Consider the following 12,374-nt stretch of genomic DNA (forward strand, 5'->3'; position numbering starts at 1 on the left):
TTGAATAATTATTATTCCAAGTCGAGAGAAGTAATTGACAGATCATAACGCCCAGCGCGAGATAGTATTCCATTTTACAGCCAAATTCCTCATCTGCGGCGAGTCATTGCGTGTCATTTAATCTGTGACGGATTATCTCGAGTCGTTTCGTTTGAGTTCATACGAGACGAATTAACTCGAGACGATTTGATAATCTAGTGATAAAATATCTACTTTCAGAAAGAAAGATATCAAATCGGTGATAATCGTTGTTGACGTCATGTTAGATTTACATGAAATATTCACAAAAATTACGAATCAAAGTAGAAACATATGGACACCTGTTGGTAAATAGGGAAAATTACAACACATTAGTAAAATGTATCACTGCGTCAAACGCTAATAAAAGTGTGTAATGTACTTGTACGAGATACTATATAATATTCGCACAAACATAGAAAATGTATTTTACTGGCACCAAAAGAATTTATATGAGCCTTTGACTTGACAAAAAGCCTTAGTCACTCCAGAACCCGTAATATTATAAATTTCCGGTAAATTCTAGATTCAAGAATTTGTCATTTGGAAATGTAATCCACCCGAGCTGGAACGAGGATGCTAAAATAATGAATTGTTCCTGTCACAGTTCCGCGCTTCGAGTTAAACGTTTTGCTGCGTTCGAAGATTGATCCTAGACACGTGTCGTGTCGGGTTTGCAGAGAGATTAAAAAAGAAGAAGTTGGTCAAATTACCACTGAAAAGTTTAATAACGGTCTTTGTTTAGTAAACATGTGCATGTAACCTAGGTAGATTAATTGCAGGTGCTCTATTGAGTTTATTGCTTTTATATTTTTTTAAATTATGAAGTTATCATAATCATGAACAGTAGCCTATCTTTTCTTCTATCGGGATATTTATTTACATATATTTCGAATAAGTCGACCTAGAGATGAAATCTTGATCTGAATTGTTCAAAACCATAAAACAAAAACAAACAAAAGAGAGCAGGTTCCCAAGCCTGGGGTAATAATTTCACAGCAAGTACCTGCGAGCATCATGTAGTTACGAAAATTGTGGCATTTTATGCCGTTATACGACTATAACAAGCAATAGGTATAATGCATATGAAATTTTCAATGTAAAAATTTGCTGTTGGTTCTGATGGCAAAAATGGCAGGAAGCTTCTTTTCAAAGTTTGCATGCATTTTTAATGAAAAAGACCGGTTTGTTTATTAAATATAGCCGGTATGCTAGCAGTAATTTTCATAAGATGATAATTCTGTAGTAGTAACTGGCAAATAGAACATAACTTTTTATTATTCCGAAAGCTTATTTTCTTAATCTGAAACTGAAAGAGACGAGTTCGCCATCCGTTTGGCCAATCACACAATCGCTAAGCTAATCAGTAATAGTGTTCACAGCTCACCATCGAAATTTGAGTCCTCAAATCCATGTGTGTCAAGAATTATCTGCGTTTGAATGTTAAAATGACGACATGTATTTTCATGAGACTACGCCATATATGGAAAAGACATTCATGTACATAAAAATAGAAAGTGAGCTTGAGGTCTAATTGAAGGTATGATGCGATTTTCGCGCAGCAATAGTTCTGAAGACTGTTAATATTTTCAAGGCCCAAGTTAACACTCGCAAAAATAAGCAGTAAAGTTATAAACGTATTGAAAAAATTAAAGATCGATAAAATGTTATTACAAAATCTCATTCAGTTTATTATCAGACTGGACTATATTTGGTTTGCAAATTATCAAAAAATTGCAAGCTAATACATAGCAAAAACTAGGTGAACACCCATGTACTACCGCGTCTTACATGTACTAGTGAGCTATACTTTTCTAGAGCAGAAATTTCTAGGAGCTTTTCAGAGTTTCCAATGGAAGTGTATATTACGTGATTTAAATGTACACTAGCAAATACAACCAATCAGGGCTCTCGATTCCATGCGCAATTATTTTTTGCATTCTTTCTGCCGATTGCATTGCCCTCCCGTAGCTACGTGCCTGTCTAATACAATGTCTTATGACTTTCTAATTTATGTCCATGACCATATTTTTTGTTGCCACTTTTGTCGTTTCATTGCCCCCAAAACTTGTTTAATATCCTATATGGTTTTTTTACCGTAGAAAACAAACTATACTTTTTTCTATATCGGGGTGAGTTTTTATTGAAAGAAAATAGTTTGTTTTCCTGTATTTTTCCAGTCGGAAGATAATCATGATGATTATTGTATTACGACAAGGCTGTAATCCGAGGCAATGACTGACATCTGACCTCGGATATCACATTCTACTCAGCTCGTGAGTTCTCTCCCTTGAAAACCTTTCTTTATACAGACGTTACCTGAGATCTGATTTGTGTTGTCATTAGATACCCCTTTATTTTCTCCCTGGTATAAAGATTGGATATAAGACACTGCGTACACCTCGGAAAACAAACACGACATGCACACGCATATTACTCCGCTCTGTTTCAATATGACGTGCGTGAAGAGTAATAATAACCCGTCTAATATGACGACTTTTAAATTATCACCGATCTGATACTATGTTATTTTTGTCTTCATTTTGAGAAAATTAGAGAGCTCTAGGCTGCGGGCGATTAGAATTATTCAGAGGAGTTTTAAAATGCGAAGGACAGAAAATGATGTTAATGCGAGAGGTAGACTGTCGGTTTCATTACTCTTGAAATGTTTGAAAGATAAAAAGAACGACTCTTATGTTACTGTAATTTTACAATGTTTTAAGGTTTGTTAAGATCATATTATGAATGTCTAACAACTACCCATAGCCACATAGAACTTAGCATTTTTTTTTAAAGTTTTTAAGGACAGAACATGGCGATGACGTGAGAGATAGACTAACAGTTTTTATACTGTTGGGAAAAAAAGTTATTAGAAAGATCCATATTTGATCGTAAGGATCATATGCATGTCTATTGGCTACCTCATGTCAACAGATTACTTGCATTAATCATTTATGTTTTGTGGGGTTGGGGGTGGGGACGTTGACCCGAAAGGACCGGGGCTCAATCCTTCGGATTTTTCCATCCGGTTTCCCCTGTCAGTGATACAGGTCCGGTTGGCTGAGATTGGAATGTGTCTAGTCGTTAGGATCGGACAATAAATCTAGGCCTTGGCAAAATTTCCCCCATTGTCTGTTTGCCCTGGCTCAAATAGATGGAGAAAGTTATGATATTAACCTCCATTCCATTTCATTTGAAGTATCTTCGTCATTATCGGGTGTTGATTTGAGTCTGACTATAGGTTTTCAGAGGTACTAGAAATATACTAAAATAGCATTATTCCTTCAAAATTACCTCAGAGTAGAAATTTCCCTTTCTATTTCTACATGTATGTCTTTTCTATATATAACAGTCTCGTCATTTTAACTTCCAAACGCGGCCACACATTATAGATCACTATTACTGATTACTGTCCAGGGACACACAATATCATTTAGCCTAATTTCTTAAAATTATCCTCGACTGTTGAAGAATCAATGAGCGGTGAGACAAAGCATACTAGAATTAGTCTCACTACCAGTTTGATTAATAAAATGATTAATTTTGACGATCAGGAAGGTTAGCAACGAGGAAGCTAAAATGATTTTATATTTTCCGGTGTATTTTCCTGCCCAGCTGTAACATATCTTCCTTTCAGTTCCTAGGTTTTAAGCTGCCACCTTCTTCCTCAATCATTGATGCGGAATTTCTACATTAAATTTCAAAACAGTCGGCCTCTAATTGTGCACAGGCCCTTGAAGTTCTGTCAATATTAATAAAATATGGGCAATGTTGAGAAAATAGTGTCATCGTAAATAAAAACGATGACGCTATTTTCTCAACATTGCTCATATTTTGTTATAATATTAACAGAACTTCAAGGGCCTGTGGATTGTGTCAGACTTACTCTGTATATTTAACTTTGAATTGAATTTTTTCCTCTCATTTCATAAACATTCAAAATAAATATTTAATTGTATGCCATTTGTCTTAGGATGTCTTTGGGTCCATAGAAATATGAGGTTCGGTGATTTTACATTTGAAATAGAAAATTCGTGTGAAAATGACTTACTTTTCGGACTAAAAATTCTGATTAATTATTCTCGATTTTGCCGTTCTTTGGAGGAGATTTTGATTAATAGGATTGTTTTGCTTGTTCGGATTTTTATTTCAATTCAAAAAAATTACTCATAGGCAACTGTGAGGGCCGTTAGGTTGAAATCAGAGGATAGGCCGATTTAAGAGATTTAGGACTATATTTTCATTTTCCTACCTATATTTTCTACTTAACAATCGGAAGTTAATCTTTGGGTGTCTAATGGCTAAAGGGGAAGAACTCCAGTTAATGAAGATTGGAACTCTTCAATTTGTTACCATGGAAAACAAAAACATTGCTTACCGGATGTTGTTACGGAAGTTATGATTGCGCAGGTGCGTGTTGGAATGCTGGGACGAAATTCCGTCTGCATTTAGAAAATCAAAATTACGTGAAATATACAAAAACAAGATTATGTTGTATAAGAGGGTTTTGGTGTGAGAAAAATTTATTTGATACCGTACCTCAACTGAAAGTAACAACATGGATCCAAAGATCGTCAAACAAACTCAAGACACTTTGGGTAAAATCATCAAGAAACCGCCTCTGACAGACAAGTTGTTGGCTAAACCTCCTTTCAGATTTTTGCATGACATTACCACATCGGTAAGTACGTCATTCCGTTTTGTTCGTTCCCCTCAGTTATTTAGGTTTTGGTTTTAGAAATGACTACAGTTACATGTGAATATTCCGATAAGATGTGAGTTCAAACTCTATAGTGTAGTGAAGTGAGAGATAAAAAAAAATGACCCATGTAAATAAGTATGAATATCCTGGCTCCAGCTGACTGCTTTGCTAGTAATTTATTGTCTTAGTACTTGAAATGTCTTGGTAGTTGCACGCCAACTGGCTTCACTTCACAACCTGATCTCACTGCACTATCTGACCCAGCCTTGCTTCCAGTGAAACTCAGATTTCGGTCATCCTTCTTACCAACATGGAGATTTATTCCTTTAATTTAATGAAAGAGGAACTTGTGATTTTGAGATATGATTCTAAATGTATGATTAATATTATAAATTCATCAGCAATGACAAAACTACTTTGCAATCAAGTTGTTTGTTTAAATAAATTAAATTATTCAACTGCATTTGTGTAGTATGTAAGCTTATACATTTAAACATATGGCATGGCATAATTTCACTGTGTCTTGTATATTAACATTCGCTGACAACATTAGGCTTAAACCTAATATAATATAAAAATAATAACAAAGGATAATAACATGGTTAATACACTCTAATTTAGAATAATAGGTATAATAACATGATATAATATATCATTATGATATTGATATATTTTTGTATCAGCACTAATGTAATTTTCCAAATAAATACTCCTTTTTGATTATTTTTCACCATAATCTTTTTGACAGTAGAATTCCATGTGTAATGCCATGTGTAATGGTGGAAACCTCCCCCCCCTCCAAAATTGAATATGGATCATTGGCGTCAATTTAGTGTAACATCGTTTTTGTAGATTTAATCTATCATTTATCATACAGGTTGTAAAGAGTACAGGGTTTATGAAAGGTTTACATGAAGACAGTGAACTGAATTCAGAGAATGTTAAGGTATAATATCATCCCTTCAAATTTTAACACATTTCAAATCAGATATCTGCCCTATGATTGATAAAGCAAAACGTTTTGTTGGAGGCAACTGAATGAGGATCTAATGCACTTGAGTAGCCGAAATAAACTTTTTCTCGTTTTAAGACACTGATCAACGTCTTATGAATGTATAGCCTATCTGATTTTCATTTTCAATCAAGGTTACACTTTTGTGATATTCAGAATTAGTAAATTTTGATGATATTTTTGATTTGACAGGATAAAGATAGTAAAATTGCCTTCTTACAGAAAGTGATTGATATGGTCTGTAAGTATCTGTAATATCTTTGATTATTTCCAACAAAATGATGCCATCCATACACCCAATAATTGAACACAATCTTATGGTATAAGGGTGTGATTACACCTACTATATAACATTATTATAAGTTACACTGTCATCATCATCATCAAGAGTTTACAAACCCAATTGCAGAGACGTATCAGGTGTGTCTGAAGAGTGGGCATGTCACAGTGCAAATTGTTTATGGAAATGATCCTAAGACAAAGAAATTGAACAATGACCTCCCTAGAATTCTATTCCAAGGGTTTTCTTTCTATTACCCCTTTTAGGGTTTTTGATCAATTGCATTGCCTCCATCCTTACTATTTTGTGATTGTCTCTTTGGATTTTCCTTTCAATCATTCTCATGTTGAAGAATGAGCCTGACTTATGCTAGACAGTAAAGCCCCTCATTTCCTCCCATAAATGAAATAACTTACCACTTAAGGGAATTACCCCCAACTTGAAAACCCTTGTTCTATTCTATTTTATATTATGATATAATTACAGGTCTAGTGACTGGTAAATCTCTGACTGTAAGACCTGGTAAAATAGTAGCTGGACATGAACCAGAGAAAACTAATGAATTATTACAAGCACTGGCCCAGGCTATTAGCAAAAAGGTATGTTGTGTTGGTTTCTTTCTATAGATGTAGAGAGTTTTTGACATTCTCTTGGAAAATTTCCTGTTGATGTGATCTTGTGGCCACTCGATGGGTGAGATCTTCGAAATTCATGAAATCAACCGAACAATCAACCATACTGCCCCCATCCCCTCTTTAAGTACATTGAACACTAACTGTTAGGTATATTAAGAAGATTTTGAGCCTAAATTCTATAAAAGTCTCTTGTCTACACATAAAATCTTTTTCAAACCATTAAACACTATTTGTAATGAATGTTTTGTGATTATTAATTTCCGTAGGTTGATAATGATGAGATGGTAAGAAAAGTTTTAAATAAAGATATCAACCAAGAAGAAAAGAAAGATCGAGAGAAAGAAAAATCTGAGAAAAAGAAACGAAGTGAAGTAAGAATGATAGTTATTGTTTATGTTAAAAATTTATCTTCATGTGGGTGGACATTGTTGTATTGTTAAAACCCATGTCCGTCCGTTGGTATAAACATTTCCTTAGACACTACAGTGTTGATAAAGTTTGGAATGTGTAGACATATATCGTAACTCAATCCAAGATCAAAATTTCAGTGCTTTTATTACATTGACCCCCCATGATTTGGATACTGAAACTGCAAGAGCTCCTTTAGTTTTCAACTGATTTTCTTAGTTTGTAAGTACTTAACCAAATAGTGAAGATCAAATTGTGTCTTAGTTTCTTGCTGCAAGTGAATGCTGAAATGGATGTATCTGTTATCTTTCTGTGTCTTTAAATGATATTATTATTATAACATATAATTACAGAAGGATGAAGACAAGGGTGAAGAAAAGAAACATCGTGAGAAAAGTAGAGATAGGGAAAAAGACGGAGAGAAACAAGATCGTGAAAAACGCGATAAGAGTAAACATCGTAAAGATAGAGAGGAGAGAGAGGACAGACATAAAGATAAAGACGAGAGGAAAAAAGATCGCGAAGACAGACACAAAGATAAAGACAAAGAGGAAAGACATCGAGATCGCGAAGAACGTAACAAAGATAAAGAGAAGGATGAAAAACATCGCGACAGAAAAGATAGGAAAAAGGTTTGTAATGATTTGTTTCTGTATATTTAGTCATTTCCAATATTTCATCATTACATGGTTATTTCTTTCTAGAAAAAATAGTTTTTCAAATCTGTTTCCCCTTGTCTGTGAATCAGGTTGCAGAAACCTTAGTTGGTTGGATTGGAAAGTAAAAAGAGGTCTGATGATCCATTTTTAGTTGAATATCCGAAAGATAAGACAAAGTCTTCGCTGGCCATATCAGGAGCAAAAAAAAAGCTATTCAAAATCATTTTCATTTCATGTTCAATTTGTTTAAAATTATTTTTGAAATTTGATGCTCGTATTTGTTATAAAATCTCATGTCCGAATTTGACACTGTTGACAGTTTAATTTTGATCTATAGCGTTCTGAATATTTCGCTGATGATTCACTCAACGATGATGAATTCCAAATTCCTCCTGAAAACACACCAGAAGATTCTCAAAGCTCTTTGGAACCTTTTGAAGACATTCCAATAATCAGAAAACGTAGTGATAGACCGAAAGCTGCCAGATATCGAACTGAAAGACAAGCCTTAAATGTTGGTTATGAGTCACCTGATGAGATAGGGGAAGTAACTCCAATTAAGGGATCTCTGTCGGAAGAGAAGAGAAAGAAGGGAACTAAAAGTAGAATTGGTAACAGAATTGGTTCAGATATAAATACATCTGTTGGTGAGAATAAGGAAAATAATGTTGATTATTCTGAAGATGAACATAAACGTAAAAAAGGCTCAAAAAATCGTCATGGTGGGCGAATACCTAAGGGAGGTAACTTCGATGAAAGTTTAGGAGCCAATACAATTGAAAGAATTAGATCAGAGCCAGTAGATGATGATGATGATGATTTTCAATTAGTTCCAAGAAGGAGAAGACATAGGAGAAAGGTAGACGCATGAAGACTGGAGTTATCTTTTCCTGTTGGAATTTTGAATTGGTTATCTTTTCTTGTTGGAAGTTATGGTTGCTAATTGAATTGAGAATTGGTTTTTGAATGTGAACTGATTGTGTTCCTCTATCATTCATTCATTCTTTCTTTGCCTTTGGCCTTGCATTCATTTTATTTCATTATTCATTCATTCATTTTTTTTATATTTTATTCATTCATTCTTTCCTTTTTGTATTTATTCATTCATTTATTCCACCATTCATTTTTATTCATGTATTTGTACCATTCATTCATGTATTGTATTTTGGCTAATCTCTCTTCTACTTTGTCATCATTCATTCATGTATCGATTAATTTATTCATCTATTCAATCTGTCTATTCCAGAAAGAAGAAGAAAGTAAAGAGAAAGAATCAGCCGAGGGTAATGAAGATAAAGATGAAAGAATTCCCAGACCATCTTCAGCTAAAGGTTCACGGAGACGCCGAGATGGTAAGTCATTATATTCATGTTTCTATAGTATCCATCAAGGTCCTTGATATTAATTTGTTAATGATCTGAAAAACTGATCTCAATTTCTTCAGTATACAGCCTGTTATATAATAGTGTTTGAAAAATTTAAGAATCAACATTCATGTGAATTTTGGTTTGAAAATACCTTGAGACTTTGTGAAAAAAGATAATTAGAGCTGTACAGAGAATCTATCCTATATTCACTGCTCAATATATACATGTGTTTAATGCCATGCTTATCTCTTTAACAGTTGTTAACAGAAATTTCAAACTGACAATATCATGAAATATTTTGTACAAATAGTGATGGATTTATCCTTTGAAGATTGATATAGAAATACACACTTCTTTAAACAAACGATCCATTTTAGGAATGTAGGCTGAAATAGGTTAAACTCTGAGTAACAACATGTTTCAGGTTCTGTTTTAATATTTTTGAAATATTTTGTATATGATTTTATTAGGAAGGAGAGGTGCTGACAGTGATGAAGGTATAAGACTATCTAGATTAAGGGGATATCTCTCTCTAATTATTCTCTCTACCAGCTGATAGAACTATAATTTAGCTGACTGTACCACTTTTTGAAATTCAAAAATTTGACTGACCTTGTGAGAGTCTACATAGATGAAAGGACTATTGTTTATTTTATTGATTGGCGATGTTTTAATGTAGCTTGTCAAGACCTTTTCTCGCCATCCTTGGTACAAAAGACTGGAAAATTCAGACTTTACTTTAAAATCATGTGCCACTTGTCGTACAAGGTTTAACAATTCAATTATTGAACCTGAAATGAGAGGTTGGTAATTGCAAAGGGTTAGATAGTTCTATCAGCTGCTAAACTCATGGTGAAATCATTTTTATTAAGGGCTCAATTTTTTATAGGTTGATTATTCTTTGAAGCCAAAAAATAGACCTTTAATGGCCAAAAAAGAAATCCTTGAAATTAAGTCCTAATGAAGATAAATGATTTCACTGGATTCTTTTATTATATATTGTCGTAACTTGTTATCTCTGTTAACTTCATCTTTTATGTTATAATAGGAGTAAAGTTTTTGTGGTTGATAACCTGTAGCTATTAAAATTCTTCTAGTAAAAGTGAATCAACAACTTTCTAACCTTTTAATACTGACTACAGAACTTCTGGTGAAAATTTGTAAAACTGTCACTGTCCATAATATTTTTCGTGTTTTTTTATGTAAAAATCTGGTAACTTATCGTTAAAAACTCTATGTATTGTTATAATCTAACTCTAAGTCTTTCTAAATAATGTTTTCCTTCTATGGACTGGATTCAGCCCTCAAACAAAGGTGGTAAAATGAAAAGATGTATTAATGATATATCTAAGAATAGTGCTGTTATATTCACCGTGCTAACTGAGGGCTGAACCGCTGTCTCTTACTTTACACTCCCTTTTCTCTCTTAATTCTTGAACCATATGTAACTCTTTTAAATTTATCTTCTTAATTTTCACTTGATAATGTCATTTAGAACTTTTAGAAGTTATCAATAATAGTATTCTATTGCATACTTCACAGTAAAATCTGTAGTACAGCATGGCAACAGGGTTAAATTTCATTTGAAACTGATAGTTACTGTAATAAACTAACCAGAACAACAAAATTTTTTTCTCTATACCATCAAAGACTTGACAACATTTTAATTTTCTTTTTAAAATAGCTGACAAAATTAAATTTGGTAACCACAGTTGTCAGAGGTTAGCATTATTCTATTGACAGTCTGTTGTTAAGGTTGAAGTGTTTTATTTATATTCCAGAAGAAGAAAAGAAAGCTAGTGTAAATCGTCAATCAGAATCTAGAATCTTCTGTTAAAGAAACTGATTTACCTCCTCAAGTAGCTAATGCGTAAGTTCTTAATAGTACACTGAGTTTTAATTCAGGATTCCAAGTTTTCAAGTTAAGAGTGACTACAATTACAATTTTACTCTCTTATAGAAACACCAACAAACTATATTTTACCTAGGCAACTGTACTGTGGTAGTTACAGGTCTAGGGTTCAATCCCAGAATGAGTCCAGATATATTTTCAGATTTTTGCAACTCTGTTTTTGTTAGTGACGCAGTTTAAAAAGCATCTGAATGGTCCCCATGGGACAATAAATCGAGGCCCTGCGTGCTACAGGATGTGCATGTGCTGTATTTTTGTCTTGCCCCTCCAGTAGACTCATGGGGAAAAGTAAAACTACATAAATTTCATTCATTTTTTGCTCGACAGTGATATGGCGTTGCCGGTCTTCGTTAGACCACATGGTGCAGAAAAGTAGGACGTAAAACTCCATTCATTTCATTTCATTTTTTTGCTCTACAGTGATGATTTCTTTAATTTGCAGTAGGAGACAAGCTAGACCATCAAGCGCCAGACCTGCTCCACCCCGACCTAAAGAGGGTGCTGAGAGTGAACCCAGTATGAGACTAGGGACAGGGAAACCAGCCAATCTGATTGTAGATGATGATAAAGAATCAGATGATGATAATTTCCTGGTGGAAGATTCTGGATTACCTCCCCCTGAACCAGAACAGGTAAATGTTTATAAATAGTGGTTTATACAGGGGGAATATAATGGCAATATCAGTTTACCAAGAACAATAAACCCTGAGTTCTACAGACTGAAAATGAAAGATCCTTTATCAGTTAGAATATGAAAAATTGTGTCAAAATTTTCTCAAAACTACCACCCAAAAAACTTTTTTTTTGTATTTTATTAAATTTCTGTAACATTTTCAGCCTCCACCAAAACAAGATGATATTGATGATGAGGATCATGGTAAGATATATCAAATTTTCCTCACATTTTTCCATTAACCAAATCCCACACAATAAATTTCAAACCTGTTTCTTCCATCAGTGATACAGGTCTGAGAGGGCTGACATGCAAAAAGTGTCTAGTTGTTCGGATGGGACAATAAAACTAGGATCTGAAAGTTAAAAATCCCCTCTACAGTTGGTAAATGTCTCCTGGAAAAGTTTTTTTCATTACACGCTACATGGCATTGCAGAGAAGTAGCACGTAAAACACTGTATAGCAATATTAACTCTAGATTGTGAAATTACGATCAATGGTTTTTTGCTTTATTTCATTATCACAAAGATGTGTCAAACTGTCCCTGTTTTGTTTGTATTGTTATTATTTGACCTTTGACCTTATTAAATTTTAGGTGGGTTGGTAAAGAAAATGTTAGAAAGTAAGAAAGAAATAGAAGAAAAAGAAAATCAGAGTCCACAAAGAAAAGTTAATATTGTAAGTTGGTTATTTGATCAGATTGTAGAT

General features: G+C 33.8%; 1 protein-coding gene across 1 annotated transcript in view; it reads left to right on the plus strand.

Moving 5' to 3' along the window:
* Nucleotides 1–4,576: 4,576 nt before the first annotated feature.
* The window catches only part of LOTGIDRAFT_159832 (hypothetical protein), a gene marked incomplete at both ends in the record, with an annotated part of 9,288 nt that continues 1,490 nt past the window's right edge, over nucleotides 4,577–12,374 (plus strand). The window contains 11 exons of the mRNA XM_009054540.1: nucleotides 4,577–4,699; nucleotides 5,598–5,666; nucleotides 5,925–5,973; nucleotides 6,499–6,611; nucleotides 6,914–7,018; nucleotides 7,409–7,687; nucleotides 8,052–8,573; nucleotides 8,961–9,066; nucleotides 11,414–11,625; nucleotides 11,831–11,870; nucleotides 12,262–12,344. Coding sequence (XP_009052788.1) covers nucleotides 4,577–4,699; nucleotides 5,598–5,666; nucleotides 5,925–5,973; nucleotides 6,499–6,611; nucleotides 6,914–7,018; nucleotides 7,409–7,687; nucleotides 8,052–8,573; nucleotides 8,961–9,066; nucleotides 11,414–11,625; nucleotides 11,831–11,870; nucleotides 12,262–12,344 — 1,701 coding nt within the window. The remainder of the gene's footprint in view (nucleotides 4,700–5,597; nucleotides 5,667–5,924; nucleotides 5,974–6,498; nucleotides 6,612–6,913; nucleotides 7,019–7,408; nucleotides 7,688–8,051; nucleotides 8,574–8,960; nucleotides 9,067–11,413; nucleotides 11,626–11,830; nucleotides 11,871–12,261; nucleotides 12,345–12,374) is intronic.

Source organism: Lottia gigantea (assembly GCF_000327385.1).
Source record: "Lottia gigantea unplaced genomic scaffold LOTGIsca_22, whole genome shotgun sequence".
In the NCBI taxonomy this organism is placed as follows: Eukaryota; Metazoa; Mollusca; class Gastropoda; family Lottiidae; genus Lottia; species Lottia gigantea.